Source organism: Chrysochloris asiatica, unplaced genomic scaffold, assembly GCF_000296735.1.
Source record: "Chrysochloris asiatica unplaced genomic scaffold, ChrAsi1.0 scaffold00037, whole genome shotgun sequence".
NCBI lineage: Eukaryota > Metazoa > Chordata > Mammalia > Afrosoricida > Chrysochloridae > Chrysochloris > Chrysochloris asiatica.
The window spans coordinates 16,684,177-16,705,110 of NW_006408555.1; the positions used below are offsets into that span (position 1 = coordinate 16,684,177).

The 20,934-nt window shown below is 43.8% G+C and overlaps 1 protein-coding gene across 1 annotated transcript in view; it reads right to left on the bottom strand.

Annotated features, from left to right (window-relative positions):
* The window catches only part of HYDIN (HYDIN, axonemal central pair apparatus protein), a 402,001-nt gene that overhangs the window by 110,918 nt on the left and 270,149 nt on the right, over positions 1-20,934 (bottom strand). Inside the window, exons 35-40 of the mRNA XM_006860316.1 lie at positions 20,156-20,395; positions 15,937-16,105; positions 14,307-14,486; positions 12,008-12,181; positions 6,212-6,385; positions 2,756-2,974 (exon numbers count right to left, since the gene is read on the bottom strand). Of these exons, the coding sequence (XP_006860378.1) occupies positions 2,756-2,974; positions 6,212-6,385; positions 12,008-12,181; positions 14,307-14,486; positions 15,937-16,105; positions 20,156-20,395 (1,156 nt within the window). The remainder of the gene's footprint in view (positions 1-2,755; positions 2,975-6,211; positions 6,386-12,007; positions 12,182-14,306; positions 14,487-15,936; positions 16,106-20,155; positions 20,396-20,934) is intronic.

A 20,934-nucleotide genomic window follows, 5' to 3' on the forward strand; every position in this document is an offset into this window, starting at 1 on the left:
ACTTGTGCTGGCTTGTGCCTTGATGGGTGGGCCTGAGCCTCGGAGGTTGGGCAGAGGGCTAGCCTAGGCAGAGGGGGTAGAGGGCAGGATTAGTGGCTGCAGGCAGATGGCGTCCCTGTCTGACGACATCAAAAAATGCCTCTCTCTTTTCCTGTGCCGTGGGCACCCGGCCCAATAATGCCTCCCGTGGCAATGAAGTCCCTCCCCACCCCCCACGAAGGACTGTGCCAGTTCCTGTAGCCCCACCGGCTCTCTGGGCGTGCCCGCCCTCCGAACAGGTCTGCTCAAGCCCCGCACAGTCCCGTGGGAGCCGAGCATAGGTGAGTGCAGGCGGGCGGAGGCCCAAAATGTCCACAACTCCCCAGCAGCTCGACCCTTTAAAAAAGCAAGTTCACAATACTGGAGGCTAAAGTCTTACATTTGCCCAAAGGCTGTTTGTCTACCCGGCGGGGGCCTCCTCTGTGTGATACCACCCACCCTTCCCCGGAGTCCACGCACCTATGGTGCCCGGTCAGGGAAGCGCCGGAAGTCTCCTCCCACAAATACCTTTTTTAAAACAACCTAAAAGGTAGAAGAATTGATGCCTTTGAGTTGTGGTGTTGGAGGAAAATACTCAAAGTGCCATGGACTGCCAAAAGAACCAATAGATCTGTTTGGAAGAAGTAGAGTGCTCCTTGGAGGCCAGGATGGCTAAGCTTCGTCTCTCATACTTTGGACATATTGTCAGGAGGGAACAGTAACTGGAGAACGATGTCATGCTGGGTAAGATGGAGGGTCAGAGAAAAAGAGGAAGACCCCCAATGAGATGGATCAGCCAGGTGGCATCATTGATGGTGTCAAGTGTGGTAGTGAGGTTGGCCCAGGATCGGACGTTGTTTCGTTCTGCTGTGCATGGGGTCGCTATGAGTCGGTTCTGACTCGATGGCATCTGACAACAACAACAACAAAAGGTGACTAAACACACAGATCTCATCAGATAGAACACACAGGAATCAAATGGATACATCTGTGGGAAAAGTGATGGAAAATGCTCAATATCATAAGGGAAAACAAGGCCATGGACAACTGTGGAACAGACCATTAACTGCTCACATGCAAGTTCAGGCTAAAGCTGAAGAAAATAAAAACAAGTCCACAAGAGCCAAAATATGACCTTGAATGTACCCCAACTGAATTTAGAGAGCATCTCAAGCACAGATGTGATGTATTAAACACTAATAACCAAAGACCGGAAGAGTTGTGGGATAACACCAAGAACGTCATAAAGAAAGAACATTAAAGAGACAGGAGAGAAAGGAAATATCAAAATGGATGTCAGGAGAGACCCTGAAACTTGTTCTTGAGTATAAACAAGCTAAAGTGAATGGAAGAAACAAGGAAGTAAAAGAGCTGAACAGAAAATTTCAAAGGGCAGCTTACAAAAACAAAGTCAAATATTATAATGAAATGTGTAAAGACCCGGAGTTAGAAAACCAAAAGGGAAGAACATGCTCAGCGTTTCTCAAGCTTAAAGTACTGAGGAAAAGAAAATTCAAGTCTTGGATTGCAATATTGAGGGATTCCATGGGCGAAGCTTTGAATGATTCAGAAAGCATAAAAAGAAAAAGGAAGGAATACACACAACCACTATGCCAAAAAGAAATGGTCAATGTTCAATCATTTCAAGACTGTAGCATATGATCAAGAACCAAAGATATTGAAGGAAGAAAGCACTGGTGAAGAACAAGGCCCTAGGAATTGAGGGAATACAAATAGAAATGTTTCAACACACTGATGCAGCACTGGAGGTGCGCACTCATCTTTGTCAAGAAATTTGGAAGACAGCTACCTGGCTTACTGATTTATATAATTTGTGACCATTCCAAAGAGAGATGACCCCAAAGAATGCTGAAAGAATTGAACAGTATCATTAGTATCACATAGATGTAAAATTTTCTGAAGATAAAAGAGTTGCAAGAAAAAATGGACAGGGAACTGTCAGAAATTCAAGACTGAAATGCAGATTCAGAAGAGGATGTAGAAAAGGGGCTATCATTGCTGATGTCAGATGAATCTTGGCTGAACGCAGATATTACCAGAAAGATATTTACTTGTGCTTTATTGACTATGCAAAGACTTTCAACTGTGTGGATCGTTACAAACTATGAACAATGTTGTGAAGAATGAGTATTCCCGAACACTTAATTGTGTTCATGAGGAACCTATACATAGACCAAAAGGCAGTTGTTAGAACAGAACAAGGAGATACTGAAGAGTTTCAAATCAGGAAAGGTGTGTGCCAGGGTTGTATACGTTCACTATACTTAGTCAATCACCAGGGTTATCACATAGAAGGTTTCCCGTGGAGTCGTTGGGAGCTAGGTTTACCAGGTTATTACACAGAAGGCTCTCCATGGTGGAGCTGGGGGCTGGGTTTCCCAGCACTATCACATGGGGTCTTCCTGGTGTGGAGTTGTAGGATAAACACAGCTGCTCCTTGGAAACCCTATACAAAGTTGCTAAGATCTGGAATTGACTCGCTGGTACTTAATAACAACAACAATCATATGCACGGCTCCCCAGGGAGGCGTTGGGGAGCTAGCACATAGAAGGTGCACTGAGCACCTGCCGAATGAGTGAGGTGATGTGAAGTCGGCATCAGGTGGTGCCAGCCCACCCTGGGAGGGCCCCACAGGGATGAAGGGCTGTGTCCTGGCCACAGGTCACAGAGAAGACAAGGGAAGAGTCCCCACCGTCCTTCCAGAGGACCCTGAATTCACCTGTGGTGTTTCAGATGGGTGCAGGTGATGCTGCTTCTGAGACCCGGAGCCATGGCTCTCTGCCTTGCTTTTGGCAATCATCACGCTCCCACGCAAATTCTTCCCAGGTTTCATTTCAGGCGTTACCACAGTGGATTCTGAAGTTAACTTGCCCAAGGTCTCACTGCTCAGTCGTATTTGTCCTGTGATGTTTGTGTTCAAAGCACCTTCATGGGCTACAAGAAGAGGGTGAGTTTTTATTAAAAGTCATCTATGGATAATACGGAAACAACAGCAGGGAGGGCATGCTGACACCAAGTGTGATCCCGTGAGGGAAACAAAGCCACCTCCACCTGCAGTGGGTAGTGCTGGCAGGGAGCAGAGGTTAGGGTCAGTGAAGCCTGGCTCAGGGTCCGGGCTCTTCATGCCTCATCTTCCCAGAGATCTCACGTTAGTGTGTACCCACTTTAAGTTTCTACCAGAGACGAATAACTTCTGGAACTGAGGGAACGGCATGCTACAGCCCTGCCTTGGAAACCTCACACCTGCCTATTTGTGGCTCTAGGCAGTGTCTTAGAAAGGCCTTCTTTATTTCCTCAGAAGAGCCACCCAAGCTGAGTCAGAACAGCGTATCCGATGGTAAACACAACTTCAAGATTAATTTCTTCTCTTCATCCAGCCAGATTGCCACCCCTAAGTATTCCTGCCTATGTAGAAGTTTCCTTTCAGAATCAGCTATAATTGATTCTGATATAATTGTTTAAAGGGATTTCATTGACAGACCTCTGAAAAACCTCGTGCCATCCCCTAGCCCTCAAGGTCCTCTACCCCTAGGTCAAGTCCTGTCTTCTCCTGCACTCTGGGACTCTGACTCCTCTAGGGTAGGCTCAGAGAATGGGCACACTCTTGGCAAAAGGGGTGATGGGCTGTTTGCCAGGCAGCCCTGACATTTCTCTGGCTCTCAGGGAAACTTGTGACTCTTGTTCACCATTTCAGCAAGAAAACTGCAGCTTACTCTAACAACACTTTGTATTTTCATGAGGCTCCTCCTTCCCTCCCCAGGAGCCCATAAGAGGTACAAAGACTCCACAGTGCATCCAAGGGTGCTAGAGATGAAGCCACCTATGAAGCAGTCACCCCAATGTCTGCCCCAATTCTGGAACTCCTTGTTCCCATGTTCATTCCATGTCCACCAGCCCTCAACCCCTCCAGGTGCAGCCTCACGTTCTTTGGAATCATTTACCACCAGTAATGGTAGCACAGGGGTTACGAGTTGGGCTGCTAACCTCAAGGTCAGCGGCTCGAAACCACCACTGTTCCATGGGAGAAAGATGAGGCTTTCTGCTCCCATAAAGATTTATATTCTTGGAAACCCTATGCAGGGTTGCTAAGAGTTGGAACCGACTCCTCGGCACACCACCACCACCATGTGGCTAGTGGCTACCATATGGGATATGTAGGTGTAGACTGCTTCCAGAAACTTTAATACAGACTGTGGACTTCACATCAAAAAGCAAATGCAGGTTAGGGCCCAACCCTTCGCAATGGAAAGGCTCCCTCCCGTAGCACCAGTGACCTCAAACTGCTCAGTACATCTGCTGCCCTCTTGGGGTTTTTTAGTCTTGAGTTCCTGACAGCTTTTGAGTATGTTCATTTATTGATTCAGCACATTTTTCAAAATGTTGATTATGTATCTACTATGTGCCAGGCCCTCTTCTAGATGCTAGGGATATATCCATGCATAAAATTAACACAAATCCTTGCCCCCAGAAGCTTCCAGTGGGGTGGAGGGTAGTGGGGAGACAGGCAATAAAATGAGCAAATCCAGTAAACAAGATATTGACTTAAGGGCTCAAATGGAGTCCTGGTGTGGTGCTGTAGGATATGCAGTGGACTGCTAATTGAAAGGTCAGTCGTTCAAACTCACCAGCCACTCCTCAAGAACCCTATACAGAGTTGCTGTGAGATGGAATCGATTCAACATCCCTTAATAAGCACCACTACAAGGGTTCATACAAACAATCACGAGGATGGTAGGGACTAAGCAATGTTTTGTTCTGTGGTGCATATGGTCAGCATGAGTAGAAGCTGACTGGACAGCACCTAACAACAACAACAACAACAACTATACAGAAACAGAATCAACCTGACTCAGCTCTGTGCAGGTGCTCTGCTTCAGGGTCCATCTAGTCTCCCTGTGAGCAGCTGCTCTTCTGGCCAGGCGGTGCTCTGAATGTACGGAGCCAGGTTTCCCAGCCTGTGGTAGGCAGGCCACACTGGGTCTCTCTATTTTGTTGTTGTTGTTAAGTGCCAACAAGTTGATCCTGACTCACAGTGACAATGTATAGGGTTAGTAAGGAGCAGGCGGTGTGTTTGAATTGCTGACCCTGTGGTTAGCAGTCCAGTGCTTTATCCTGCAGCACCACACCAGGGCTCCAAGCCTCTCAGCTGTTGTTGCTGTTGTTAAGTGCCAAGGAGTCAATTCCAACTCCTAGCAGGGTTTCTGAGGAGCAGCTGGTGGGTTAGAACTGTGGACCTTGTGGTTTGCAGGCCAGTGCTTATCCTATAGTGCCACACCAGGAATCCACTACACGTCATCAAAGCCTCAGCTCACTTTCCTCTTCAGCAGTCTCTTCTTCCAGAGTTCTCTTTCTCAGTGACTTAAGTCCCTCTCCTCATAATCTCTGTGGCTAGAAATCTTGACTTGCCCACCTTGACTGCCTCCCACTCCTTTAAGTCCCTACCATTCAGGTGGCTCAGGGTCAGCTGGCATCGTGCATTTCTTTTCAGTGTCACTATTGGCCTCCTTTATGAGCCATAATAAATGCTACTTTCCTATTGGACTCTGACCATTTCTTCCATAGTGTAAAAATTGCCCTAATCCTCTTCTACAAAATAAAGCCCAAACCTGGAGTCTTAATACACAAGGGCAGCGATGACTGGCCTTTACATGCAGTCTCACTCCAGGATTATTGCCAGCTTCCCTGCTTTCGTGCTCTGGGATGTCCTTATCCCCATCTTTGCCTCTCAATGTTCTCTTGCTCCTTCAATGTCCATGTATATGGAATGTTTCCCTGAAAACTTCCACAAGTCATCCAGGTAGGGGCTCACTCATCCCAAACTTGCTTCTTTTCAAAGGAACTGGTACTTCTGTTGCAACATTTATTTTTCTTTCTCTGTAGAAGAACATCTCTACTCCCTCTGCCTCCCCAGAGATGTGGGCCATGTCTTACTCAATGTTCTGTGCCTCACACTGCCAAGTGAATGCCTGCTGTGGACAGCCCAGAGGGCCACAGATGGTTGGTGAAGAGAATTCTCTGGGCTACTGAGTTGGCACCATGTTATAAACAAACCTTCAAAAGGGCTGTGGGAGAAAAAGCTCAGCAGGCAGAAGATAAATGATGGGTGTTTCCAGTGGTCCAGTGGGGTGCCAGCTACTGGACAATAGGAAGTTAGAGAAAATGGGATCTTACCAGACTCCTCTACTTCCTTCATGGACTGCTCAATAGCAGCCTTGACGCAGAGCTCCCGGGCGCAGATGCCGGGGATGTTGTTCCCGTCACAGATGGCTTCCAACACCACCGCGTCGATGCTCAGGCAGGCAGCATTGTAGTACCTGGCCATGCTGGCAGCAACAGCAGACTTCCCTACAGAACAGCCAGAGGTTATGTTTCATGTTCGATCTAAGCTCTAGACGGGAGTTTCTAGAATCGTGGTTGCTGCAAAGTGATGCTCTGCCTCCAGGTCTCACATGCAGCTAATGGAGGTGGCAAAAGAGAAGGAAGATGAAAGCCAGGGGTCAAGACCCCAGATTCTGGTCCTAATCCTTCCACTGGTGGAGAACATGCTGTGGTAAACCACTTCCTTTCTGGGTTTTCTTTACCATTTATAAAGGAAATTTTAGCAGATGATCTTTAAAATATCTTGTCACTCTTACTGTCTCTGATTCTAAGGGGAAGACTTTGATTTAAAAAATAGCGATTTTTTTTCTCTCACTTCAAAATACTTTGTTTATTACAAAGAAAGCAGAAAATACAGAAATAAGAGACAAGACCAAAGATAAACAAGTTTACAATCCACTCTCTAGAAGCATTACAATTAGCATACTGTTGGTGAGTCTGCATACGTAATTATTTTATTTCTATTTCTAGTCTACAAAAGAAATGGACTATGTGGCAGGTTAAATAATGATCCCCCTACCCAAAGATGAAGGAGCTCTGCTTGCCTAGTGGTTACGAGTCAGGCTGCTAACCTCAAGGTCAGCAGTTCAAAACTACCAACCATCCTGCAGGAGAAAGATGAAGCTCTCTGCTCCCATAAAGATTTATAGCCTCAGAACCCTATGCAGGGTCGCTATGAGTTGGAACTGACTTCATGGCACACCACCACCACCACCCAGAATCCATGAATGCTATCCTACATGATAAAAGCAACTTTGCAGACATGATTAGATGAATAATCTTGAGATGAAGAGGTTGCCCAGGACGATTCAGTGGATCCAGTGTAAGAACAGGGGTCTTTACCAGGAAGGCAAGGGTCAGAAAAGGTGAGGTGATGATGGAAGCAGAAGAGAGACAGACATTGAAGATGTTATGTTGCTGGCTACACAGATGGAGGAAGTGCCAAGCAATAGGCAGAATCATGGTTAAGCAATAGGATGTGAACTAAAAGGTTGTTGGTTCAAATCCACTCAGCTACTTCACAGAAAAAATACTTGATAGCTGCTAGTTCGCATAAAAATTACAGCCTAGACAACCCCAAGGGACAGTTCTATTCTGTCATATGGGGTTGCTAGGAAGTGAAATGGCCATGACATCACCTAACAACACCAAAAGCTAAAAAAAGACAAGGAAAAAGATTCTCTTTAGAGCCTACAGAAGAAATGGAACTTGTCAACTTATTTTTAGATTTCTGACCTCCAGAAATGTAAGAGAATAAATGTGTGGTATTTTAAGCCACTAAATTTGTGGACCACCTCTCATTTGTCAGTTTGTCATCCTGTGGTGACTTTGTGTTGCTGTAATGTTGGAAGCTTTGCCACTGGTATTTTAAATACCCGCAGGGCCACCCATGGTGGACAGGTTTCAGCTGGGAAGGAGAGGCCGACTACTTATGAGTGGTTAGCCATTGAAAACCTTATGAATAGCAGTGGAACATTGTCAGATATAGTGCCAGAAGATGAATACACTATGAATAGCAACAGAATATTGTCAGATAGAGTGTCAGAATACAAGCTCTTCAGGTTGGAAGGCACTCAAAATGCAACTGGGGAAGAGGTGCCTCCTCAAAGTAGAGTTAACCATGATGACACAAATTGAGTAAAGTTCTCAGGACCTTCATTTGCTGATGGGGAACAACTCAAAATGAGAAGGAACTGCTGCAAATACCCATTAATAATTAGAACATGGAATGTACAAAGTATGAATCTAGGAAAACCAGAAGTTGTCAAAAATGAAATGGAACACAAAGATCGATATCCTAGGTATGTTATCATTGTTGTTAAGTGCCATCAAGTTGGTTCCAACTCATAGCGATCCTGTACAAAGCTTCCTAAGTAAGAACAGCTCATATACTTGAACTGCCGACTTTGTGGTTCACAGTACAGTGCTGATCCTACAGCGCCACACCAGAAATCCATCCTAGGCATTAGTGAACTGAAATGGACTGGTTATTGGCCATTTTGAATACAACAATCATATAGTTTACTATGAGGGGAAAGACAAATTTAAGAGGAATGGTGTCACATTCATTATCAAAAAGAAGCTGTCTGTGATAGCATAATATCCATATGTCTACAGGGAAGATCCGTTAATACCACGATTATTGAAATTTTTGCACCAACCACTAAAGCCAGTAAAGATAAAACTGAAGAATTCTACCAACTTCTACAGTCTGAAATCGATCAAACATGCAATCAAGATGTATTGCTAACTACTGGTTATATGAACGCTAAAGTTGAAAACAGAAGAAGGTTCAATAGTTGAACATTAAAGCCTTGGTGATAGAAATAATGCTAAGGATCACATGACAGAATTTTTATGACAAATGATTTATAATTTTTAAACAACATTAAAGATGACTATATACAGAACTCATCAGATGGAATACACAGGGATCAAATTAACTACATCTGTGGGAAAAGCTCCATAACACTAGCCAAAACAAGGCCAGGGGTAGACTTTGTAACAGACCATCAACTGCTCATATGCAACTGTAGGCTGAAGGTGAAGAAAATGAAAACAAGTTCATGAGAGGTAAAACATGACCTTGAAATATTCCACCTGAATTTAGAGACCATCTCCTGAACATATCTGATGCATTAGACACTAATGACTGAAAAACAGAAGAGCCATGGATGACTTCAAGTGTGTCACACAGGAAGAAAGTAAAGTCATTAAAAAGGCACAAGAGAAAGAAAGGACTAAAATGAATGTCAGAAGGACTGAAACGTGCTCTCCAGTGTAGAGATGCTACATTGAATGGCAGAAATGAAGTAAAGGAACTACCTGAAGTTAGAAAATCAAAAGGGAAGACCGCACTGAGCAGTTCTCAAACTAAAAGAACTAAAGAAGAAATTCAAGCATCAAATTGAAAAATGGAAGGATTCTGTATGGGACTCCTGTGTGGTGCTGTAGGATCTGCACTGGATGGTGAACTAAAGGTCGGTAGCTCAAACCCACCAGTTGCTCCGCAGAAACCTTACAAAGGGTTGCTGTAAGTCAGGAACTGACTCCATGGCACTTAATAACAACAACGAGCAAAATATTGCATGACTCAGTAAGCATCAAATGAAGAATGAAGACATACACAGAGTCACTGCACTGAAAAGAAATGGTCTATGCTCAACCACTTCAAGCGGCAGCATGTGATCAAGAACTGATGGGACTGAAGGAAAAATTCAAGTTGCACTGAAGACATTGGCAAACAACAGGCTTCAGGAACTGACATAATGCAAACTGAAATGTTTCAACAAATTGATGCAGCACTGGAGGCACTCACTCTTCTATGCCAAGAAATTTGGAAGACAAGTTACCTGGCCAATTTACTGGAAGAGATCCATATTTGTGTCCATTCCAAAGACAGGTGACCCAATGGAAAGTAAAACTAATTAAACAGTATTATCAATACCCTGGTAGCGTAGTGGTTACGAATCGGGCTGCGAACCTTAAGGTCAGCGGTTCGAAACTACCAGTCGCTCCGCGGGAGAAAGATGAGGCTTTCTACTCCCGTAAAGGTTTATACCCTCAGAAACCCTGTACAGGGTCGCTATGGGTCGGAACCGACTCGACGGCACTTAACAACAACAATCAATATCACATGTAAGTAAAACCTTGCAGAAGACAATTAAAAAACAGCTGCAACAGTACACTGATAGACAACTGCCAGAAATTCAAGTTTGATTCAGAAGAGGACGTGGAACTGTTGACATCAGATGGATCTTGGCTGAAAGCAGAGAATACCAAAAATATATTTGCTTGTGCTTTATTGATTATGCAAAGGCTTTCTACTGTGTAGGTCATGACAAGCTATGGATAACACTGCAAAGAATGGGTATTCCAGAACACTTAATTATGCTCATGAGGAACCTGTACATAAACCAAGAGGCAGTTGTTTGAACAGAACTAGGGGGCACTGAATAGTTTAAAATTAGGAATGGTGTGTGCCAGGGTTGTATTCTTTCACCACACTGATTTAATCTGTATGCTGAGTGAATAATCTGAGAGGCTGGTTTATATGAAGAAGAAGGTGGCATCAGGAGCAATGGGCTCAAGCATAAGAACAATTGTGAGGATGGTGCAGAGCTGGGCAGTGTTTCGTTCTGCTGTGCATTGAGTCGCTATGAGTTGGAACTGACTCGATGGCAATAAGCAACAACATCAATTTTACCATGAAGCCCAGAGGAAGAAAAGCACCGATTCTGTAGAGTCTGATTTGGATCCAAACCAGCAAACTCTTCTCTGTGAAGGTTCTTTGAAATCTGTCTTGCTATAATTTACACCCTCAGTTGGTTGCTCCACTTAAGCTTTTCCTCTCCACATGTAAGCGGGTGAATCCTACCCTAGATCAAGGGCATAGTGGCTCCTTCCAGGTCAAATGCATTTTCAGGGTTAACCTGCCTTTTGCTGATCCATCATCATTTTTTCCAGCACCCCTCTTGGTGTAATGTAGAAATAAGCATGGGCTCTTGGGGTGGTGGGGTCTTTAAGTCATTTAAAATCACATTCTTACTTGCCTTCTTTGAGTCCCACATTCTCCCTACTCCCACCCCAATATGGCCTTATAGGTTTTCAGTTCTGGTCTACGTTTCCTGAGTCTGTGGAGTCAAGGGAAGAAACCATGAATTGTCATAGTTTTAAAGATTCCCAGGAGCTCTCATAGTGATGAGAACACAGGGAAGTTTCCATTAATGTTTTCTGTAGGGGTGACAGAAATGGGTCAGAAAAAGGTCTCAGTCCTTTCTCTGAGTAAAGCCGAAGGTAAGCAATTGGCAGAGCTCAGGCCCTTTCCTTCTGAACGTTGACTTCCTGTGAAGTGGGTGGTTGTGAGGTTTAAAGAGAGAAATGGATGGGCAGGAGTTTTGTAAACAGTAAGCCACTATGTCATCCCTGTTGGTGACTTTGCTCCTTTTGAGTTTAGGATGAAGTTAGTGTGCACTACTTTTAGAGATAATAAAGGACTCTTCTGCTGAAGAGTGTCTGACTCCTTACCTGGGTTACTATACCAAGACATGAGGTGGCTTCAAAAAATTCATGGAAAATGGAATGAAAAGAGAACGGAATTTCCCCACAAACTTTTTGAAGCCCCTTGCATTCCTTGAAATTATTTAGCACAATGTGATTATTATTACTTTTTCCAATGGGGTTTCAAATCCCAGACATGGTTATATGTAATTAACAGTGGTAATAAACAGTCATAATGTAACAGTAATAAAAATCGCTTTTTGAGTATTTATCATCCCCCAAGTCCGAGGCTAAGCAATTGATAGGAATGCCTACACAATACCCTGCCAGTACTTTCTAGCCAAGCAAACAGGACACAGAGAATGTAAGTCAGTTCTCCCCAGGCTCAGAACTAGTCAATGGTAGTGTGAAGACTGACACACGGTTGCTGGGCTCTAGAGTAAGTGTTTGCAAACACTATTGTCTCTCACATGAAATTGCTAGTATTTCCCCTGCCCACCCAAGGATGTTGCTGTCCTGCAAGTCAGGGAAGGTAGGCAGCAGACAAGGCATCCCTGGTCTTCACCTTCCCTCAGGGTTGCCCATTACCTGATAAGGGTGTCCCATGGACGATAACGGCAATACCCTTCCGGTTCTTGGCCAGACGGCCTTCTGCAGAAATGTCAATACCCAGGTGGCGGGCTATGGCCTTGCTCACTGGGTTGTTTTCTACCTCTCCAACCTCCTCCACGGAGTGGCTGTCTATGCTCTGTATCTTGTCAGCTGCAAAGGAAAAACACACATGTGTGCATGTGTACACTTGCAGACATTACATGGGTTCTAATTGAAATGGGAACGATGTTTTCAAATGTGGTTCTTATAAAATAAGGGGATCTGGTGTGGTGCTGAAGGACAAGCTCTGGATTGCTAATCACAAGGTTGGCAGTTCAAACCAACCAGCCGCTCCCTGGAAACCCTATACAGAGGCTCTATGAGTTGGTACCGACTCAACGGCACTTAATAAAATTATAAAATGACAAATGTGATCTGCTACCAATGGTGCAATGGCCTTGACTCTCCCAGTTGTTCACAATTACTAACTTTAAAATACAGACACTCTAATTCTAGCTATAGTTTTGGGAATCTCTCTCATTGAAGAAAGAAAGATGTAGAGGAACAGTGTTGGCCTGAAGGAGGAATGTCTGTGATGGGAAAGAGCAAGCTGCAATGCTATATATACAGCAGAGGTGTATGTAATAAAATACATACACATCTATTCCTCACTTATCGACTCTATCTGACAGTTCACATTTAGTACAGCAGCAAAAAACCTACCATCCCATTATTCTGTGCATTAACGGCATACGTCTGGCAGTAAGGACCATGAGGTGTGAGGTGAATAATGCCGGCTGTGATGGTTAAGGTTAAGTGTCCACTTGGCTAGGCTATGATTCTTAGTGGCTTGGCAGTTATGTTATGATGGAATTTGACATTTATGTGATGATGCAATTTGGCAGTTATGTAATGATATAGTCATGCTCCATTAGGTGATCTCATATGTCATTCTCTATTTTTGCATAATGCCTATTTTTACATAATTACCTGGTCTTTGGAACCTAACCATGTTGATAAGTGAGGAGTGAGTTTAGTCACTCCAAATACATGCGATGTTGTAACAATAGAATTGGGATCACACTCTAAATCTTTGCTTTTTTATGTAATATGTCTTGGACATCTGTCTATTCACTTGAAAACAGATCTAGCGCGTTAAAAAATAGTTGCTAAAGAATTTCATTGTATGGATTTCTCATAATTTAACTAGTGTTTCACTGATGGGCTTTTCAAAGGTTTGTACGGTTTTTCATTCTTCACATCATGGCGTGCCTCCTTCCCTGTAGGATATCTGGAACTGACATTCAGAGAGCCCAGGGACCAAGGAGAGTGGCAGGACTTTGGGGCATGTCAGCAGACCCAAATTGGATTGAACATGAGACATGGATTCCTGTACTTCAGTCCCAATTTTGAATCTCAATTCACCTTCCTTGTTGATAAGGGCTAAAATTGACAACTTAACTAGACTCTTTAACTAGCTCAAGAGTCTTGGCAATGCTTCCTAGTCTCTTACAGGGCACAATGGCAAAGATTTATCAAGGTTTACCATTCCTGGCAAATGAATGGCCCAGTGAATTCCCAGTTTTCTGTGGAATCTAGTTTTCTAAATATAGTTTCAATCTTGCATATCTTGGGCAAGATTAATGGTAGGAAATGGATCCACATGCTGGAAGGTCAGACTGTACATACCAATTTTATAGCCTGATTTATTTTATCACGGACATTTCTCTGTGCCATTAAGTACATTGACCATTTTTGTCTGCTTCACCCTCACCTTGCCTCTAGTCCACAGGAAGGGAGTTGCCCATTTTTAGTCAAAATGAAGAAAGAAGAATGGCACCCTTGGAATGTTTCTCTGAAGACCCCCAAAGGAAAAAAAAAACCCAAAGCCCTTAGTCAATTCCTACTCACAGTGACCCCCTAAGACAGAGCGGAACCTGCTACAGGGGTTCCAAGGCTGTAAATCTTAATGCAGGCACACAGCCACACCTTTGTCCTACACAATAACTGCTGCCCTTTGGTTAGCAGCTGACTGCTTCAATCACTACACCATCAGTACTCCTTGAGCAAACTCCTCCCGGCCAGTCTCCTGAAATGCCAGCATTAAAAATTCAGACCTTTGAGTTATTATTTAGACCAGTTAAAATGCTAGAAAGATACGTTATATGTCAGGGTGGGGCTGGGGTGTGGAGCCTAGTGCTAAGGACGTATTTTACAAGAAAGGTGAAAAGACAGAACTGCTTTCCCACTTCTGCTTAGAAGGAGCTGGTCCCCAAACATGAGAATGCTTGCTTACTTTGAAGCATGATTTTTTCCAAGCTCTCATTGTCCTCCTCGTCATCTGGGTAGGTTTTCGAATCCACCATAGCGATGTACCGCTCTTCCAGGTTAGATGTGACAGAGATTCCTTGGCTAAGCGAGGTCCTCTTGGTGCTGGCGGAATTTCCCTGGTCTGAAGAGGGCCCATCTTCCTCTTCTGTCAGGGAGCAAGAGATAAACACACAGGGAGGGAGTGAGGGAAATGAGGCAGAAAAGGAAAGCAAGACAAATCCAGTTAGCATCACCCTAGACTGTCCAATCAAACTAAATGCTAACTGCAGTTGGTTAGCTGTTAAAAAGTTCCTGTACCTAAAAAGACTCCATATTTTATCGTTTTTAATACCAAAATTATATGTTTGTCTCAATCTCTTTGCAAGTTCTTAAAATGAAACTTGGACCACACCAATTTTCCCTCTCAATGCAGCATGGACATTTCCCCATGTCACTACTAAGCACATGGACCGTTTGGTTTACCTAGCACCCTCTCACTGCCTCGCTCCACCAGGTCTCAGTAGGGGTAGTGGGTTGGAATTGTTGTTGTTGTTGTTAAGTGCCGTCGAGTCGGTTTCGACCCATAGCGACCCTGAATAGGGTTTCCGAGGCTGTAAATCTTTACGGGAGCAGATCGCCTCATCTTTCTCCCGCGGAGCAGCTGGTAGTTTCGAACTGCTGACCTTCCGGTTCGCAGCCCGATTCGTAACCACTACGCTACCAGAAGAAGAGCTTTTTCTCATTAATTAGTGCTTTTGGGTCCATATGAAAAGGCAGTTCAATACTTCATTTTTCAACCTTTACATTTGAAACTCTCACAGTCAGTCCTGATAGCAATTACTCACTATGAACCACAGAGTCTTATCCCCATCTCCTTTCACCAGCCCTGTCCACACAGGTTGGAAGCCACTCAGTGGAGAGTCTACCTACAAAGCTGTTATCTTTATGGGAGTAGATTGCCAGGTTCTTTCCTCTCTGGAGCTGCTGGGAGATTCGAGCTGCTGACCTTGAAGATTAAAGCCAAGTGCTTTAATCATTGTGCTACCACTGTGTGTGTTTGCTTGTGTGTGTGTATATATATAATGTATGTGCACATATACATATATTTGTTGCTGTTAAGTACTGTCGAATCGGATCTGACTGATAGTGGCCCAGTATAGGGTTTCTGAGGTTGTGAACCTTCACAAGAGCAGAAAGCTTCACCTTTTTCCCTGGAGTGGCTGGCGGACTCAAACCGTGGATCTTGTGGTTCGCAAGCCAGTGCTCATTTTATGCCTTGGTGGTGCTGTAAGGTTGGCAGTTCAAACCTACCTCCATGGGTGTAAAATGAGGCTAAAGCATCAGAAACCCTATACAGGGTTGCTATGAGTGGGAATTGACTCGGGGCAGTGGGTTACATTTGCCTGGATTCTAGACCCAGCAGAATGTGCCCCAGTCTCCGATCCACAAACTGGGGGTAACAGGATGATTTTGTCAGCGTTAGGAATAAAATACATATTTCACCTAGCACTTGCCTGGCAAGAGAAGGTGCTCAGAAATTGGTCGGTCTATGGCCAGAGTGACCTGAAAGGGCAAGGCAGTGGCTGGAGCCGGGGGTTCCGGGGTTGAGCTCTTACCATTGTCCTGAGTGAGGCTCTCCATGTACCTTGCCTTCATCTGCTCCTCTTTGGACCGCTTCAGCTCCTTAAAGTACTCATACACCTCCAGCGGCAGCTTCTCCCCAGGGATGCGGGGAGGCAGCAGCAGGGTGTTGAAGGAATCATAACCCTTCAGCTTCCGTAAGATCTGTGGGAGGGGAGAACGCAGACCGTGGTTCTCACTGGAAGTTGCTGCTGCTCATTCATTGGGGGCTTCTGCTTCTGCCTCCGTTTGATGCTGGAGTTTGGACAAATATTTTCTGAATTCCAAAGTGAGGGTGCTGTTTTAAGGGGGCCAAAAAGCTGAGCTCTGTACCTGAGGGGATATAGGATCTTTATTTTGCTCCATGTGAACCTGGACATTTTATAGGTGGAAAAAACTTTTTTTTTTTTTTTTTTAAAACAATCTACACTATTTTTGTCCTCCCTCCCCCAATGACAAAAGTACACAACTCCATTCTCCACCTGGAGTGACACAGACTTAAAAAGTAGTGTGGTTGGCAATATTATACCAGGCCAGGTTGCTGCCGCATTGATAGAACATCCAGGGAAGGAAGACCAGGGAAAGAGTACAGTAAAACCTGCAACAGCTAGAACCTGCCTAAGATGGAAATATGCCGGAGAAAGAAAATGCAAATATTTTCCACTAAAATGAGCAATAGAAAAGCACTAAGATTGGACGCTGTAAAAAGTGGAAAACTTATGAGAGCTGGAAAACCAAGGTTGTTCCTTTGGGTTTGGGCTTTCAGAGGTTTCCATGCATGAAGCATGTTTGAGTATGTGTGTGTAGGTGTCTACGTGTGCATGTGCTAAGGTTGTCAGATAAAATACGAGCTGCCATGTTAAATCTGAGTGTCAGATAAGCACTAGATGCTTCTTTAGCATAAAGATGTCCCTGGTGTGGCGCTGTAGGATAAGCACTGGACTGCTAAGCACCAGGCCCTCCTCAGAAACCTTATACAGGGTTGTTATGAGTAGGAATTCAACACCATTAATAACACCGTGCAGTATTCAGCATATGTTGTTGTTATGTGCGGTTCAGTGGCCTCTGACTCACCCCCACACTATAGGACAGAGGAGAGCCGCCTGGAGGGGTTTCAGAGGCTGGGATCTGTATGGAAACAGGTTGTCAGGTTTTTCTCCCATGGAACCGCTAGTAGGTCTGAACCACCAATGTTTTACTTAGCAGTCAAGTGCTTAACAGTGCACCACCAGGGCCCTATCTGCGACATACTTATACTACAAAACAAAGTTGCTTTTTGGAAATTCAGATTTCACTGGGCAGCCTGTGGTTTGTTTTTCTAAACCTGGCTACTGTAGTGTATATTGTCGTTATGTTACATGCTGTCAAGTCGGTTCTGACTCATAGCAACCCTAAATACGGTTTCTGAGGAGTGGATGGTGGCTATCCTACAGCGCCACACCAATGTATACGTGAATATATTTATTAAACACAGTAAAATGAAATTCTAGAAGGTATTTACTTCCTACACAATCTAATTTATTGGTATTAAAACTGTCTTGGTAGGTAATTCTTCTCCTGGTTCACCATCTTTAGATGCTCCAAAGTCACTGCTTGTGAGATGACTGTGAGAACAAAGGGCAGCAATGAGTTAAATCGCTACAGAGGAAGACCAAAGAGAGAGGACTCGCCCTATCAGACAGTGGGTTAGATTATTATAATTATTATAAAGCTGTCGTAATAACAGTCAGGGTGGAACCGATGCATGGATAGACACAGTGACAAATGAAACAGTAGGCAGAGCTCAGGACAGACTTGTTCATAAAGGGAACTCTGATAAAGGGCAGAAGTGGTAGGGCAGACGAGTGGGGGACAGGAAGGAATATTCAATAAATTATTCATATGGAAAACCATACTCAGGGTTCTTCCTTACCTCACTCATAAAAATCAACTCTTGCTGGATTCAGAACTGCCAATAACAAAAGGTTGAGACTTTTACTAAAATATAACAGAAGATATTTCTGACTTTGAAGTAAAGAAAGATTTAAGTGGAGATGTAAGAAGTCTCTTTGGGAGCAATTGATGAAACTGTTCTAGAAATGCAGAGATCAAGTTTAGGGGTGAGTGCAAAAAGACCATGGAGGGATGTGGGACAATCAGATGTGTAGTGGATGCTGTGGTGAGCTGCCCAGAGCCCCCTGCAGGATGAATGCTCCATTATAGATAAGGAAAAAAGACGACTAGTTGCCAGGGGTTAGAGACTGAGGGTGGAAGTGGGTGAAATAGAAGGGTGAGTTTGACACTGAAGAGGCAGCATGAGCAAGATCTTGGTGCTGATGGAATGAAACTATATCTTGGTTGTGGTGATGGTTATACAAATCTACACATGCAATAAAACTGCATGTCGTCTACCAATTTTAACGTCATGGTTCTGATACTGTATCTTAGTTACACATAACGTAGGCACTGGGGGAACCTGGATGAAAGGTACTACCCATGCTATCTTCCCAAGTTCCTAAGAATCCACACTAATTTCAAAATAAAAAGCTAAAAGAAAAGATACAGGCTGTACTAATAAAAACAAAACAACAGCTTTAACTGGCTTGAACGATAGCTTTTTCAGTGGTGAAAATGGGACCAAAATAAAGGACACTATTCCTTTTACCCTTTGAATAGAGAAAGGTTTGGCAAGCAAAAGCAAGGTTTTTGGGGCGTATAAGATCCTTCCAGCCCTACTTATGCTATTTGTTAAGTGCTGTCAAGTCGCTTCCGACTCATAGCGATCCAGTATAGGGTTTCCCAGGAGAGGCTGGTAGGTTTCAAGCAACCCTTATGTACAACAGAATGGAACACTGTCTGGTCCTGTACCATCCTCACAATTGTTGTTACGCTTGAGCTCACTGTTGCTGCCACTGTGTCAGTCCATCTCGTTGGAAGTCTTTCTTTTCCATCGACTTTCCACTTTACCAAACATGGTGTCCTGATAAACATGGTGACTGGTCCCTCCTGATAATATGTCTGAAGCATAAGAGACTAAGTCTCACCATCTTTGCTTCTATCTAAGGAGTATCCCAGCTGTACTTCTCCCAATACAGACCTGTATGTTCTTCTGGCAGTCAGTCCATGGTACCTTCAATATTCTTCTCCAACACCATAATTCAAGTGCATCGGTTCTCCTACGATCTTCCTTACTCATTGTCAAAATTTCACATGCGAATGAAGTGACTGAAAATACCATGGCTTGGGTCAGGAGCACTTTAGTCCTCAAACTGACATCTTTACTCTTGAACACTTTAAAGAGGTCTTGTGCAGCAGATTTGTCTAAAGCATTTTGATTTCTTGACTGATGCTTCCATGAGTGTTGATGGCAAATCCAAGCAAAATGAAGTCTTTGACAACTCAATCTTTTCTCCATTTATCATGATGTTATTTATTGCTCCAGTGGTGAAAATTCTGTTTTCTTTACATTTACTCATACCAAAAAGGCTGAGGTCTTTGATCTTCATCAGTAAGTAGTTTAAGCCCTCTTTGCTCTCATCAAGTAACGTTGTATCATCTGCATTATCTCAGGTTGTTAATGAGCTTTACTCCAATCCTGATGCCACATATTTCTTCATATAATCCAGCTTCTTAGATTATTTGCTCAGCATACAGAATGAGTAAGTGTGATGAAATAATTGAGTAAATATACGCAGAAAAATGCAGAAAAAAAATCCCATTACTATCTCGATGGAAGCAGAAAAAGCATTTGATAAAATCAACACTCCTTTGTAATTAACAAACTAAATGTCTAGCAGATGAAGAACAGAAAGGAACACCGTTAATCTGCTGACAATTACCTATAAAATCCTACAGCAAACATTATATTTAATGATGAGATATTGACTGTTTCCCTCTGAGATCAGGAAAGAGACAAGAGTGCCTGCTTACTTTCATTTCCATTCACACTACTGTACTGGAGATCCTAGTTGGTGCAATGAAACAAGATTAAATAAATGGAATGAAGGCTGGGAAAGAAAAAAATAAAAGTGTTATTCCACGAAGATGTGACTGTGTGCACAGAAAATACTAAAGAATCTAAAGCTAAGCCTTTCGGATTGATCTTTGCACTTAGTTAGGGGAAGGAAGTGGGAAAGGCCAAGAGAAAGTCCTCCCCTGCAGAGGGAGAACACCATTGAGGCATGGCAGAGCCCTGCACACCTAGGAACATGGAAGTCAGTTTGGACCTCTGCTTACCTTCTCTTCTATGAGATATTGCTGGTCAAATTCTAAGGAGTAAAACTCAATGGGAAAGTTGCAGGGATTCTTCACCACCAATTCGGCCTCATCTCCAGGTGCATAGGGCAGCAGTGGTCCCAGCTCCAGAACTGAAGGATTAAATTCCAGGCGAGGCTCCAGACCTTGTCCTTGTGCCAGTAGCGTCAGCTTCTGAGGGCTCTGAGCAATCTGGAACACCAGCGTTTGGCTGTAGAACTTCTGGAAAGCATGAAATCAGGTAAGTAGAAGACACATATTATTTCTCTGTTACATGCCATGGAAAGCATGGAAGACGATGGACATGGCAGGGCAGAACTTCCCCTGGAGTAGTTCTCAACTGATGACTCTGAAAAGTTACTGTATAAGTACATCTTTCTCCCCTGTTGCTGGTAGGTACCATTGATTTTTGGTTCACCCCAAGAGACAGAACTGCCTCACAGGGTCTTCTAGGCCCTAATTTTTATGGAAGCAGATGATCAGGTCTTTTCTCCTGCAGAGTCACTGGGTGGGTTTGAACTGTCAATCTTTTGCCACCAGGTATATTCCACTGGAGTTTCCCAGTGGGATCAAGTCCTAGTTCAAGTCCCTTGATGGCTGCCTTCTTTCATTTATCTCCTTTTCCTTCCCTACCAATGTGTCCTATTTGCATTCAAATCCTTGTCTCCAGGTCTGCATCTGGGAGAGCCCAAATTAACACATTCATTCCCATTATCTGAAGGTAGGAGAACAGTTATGCAGCACGTCTGGGACTGATGAGC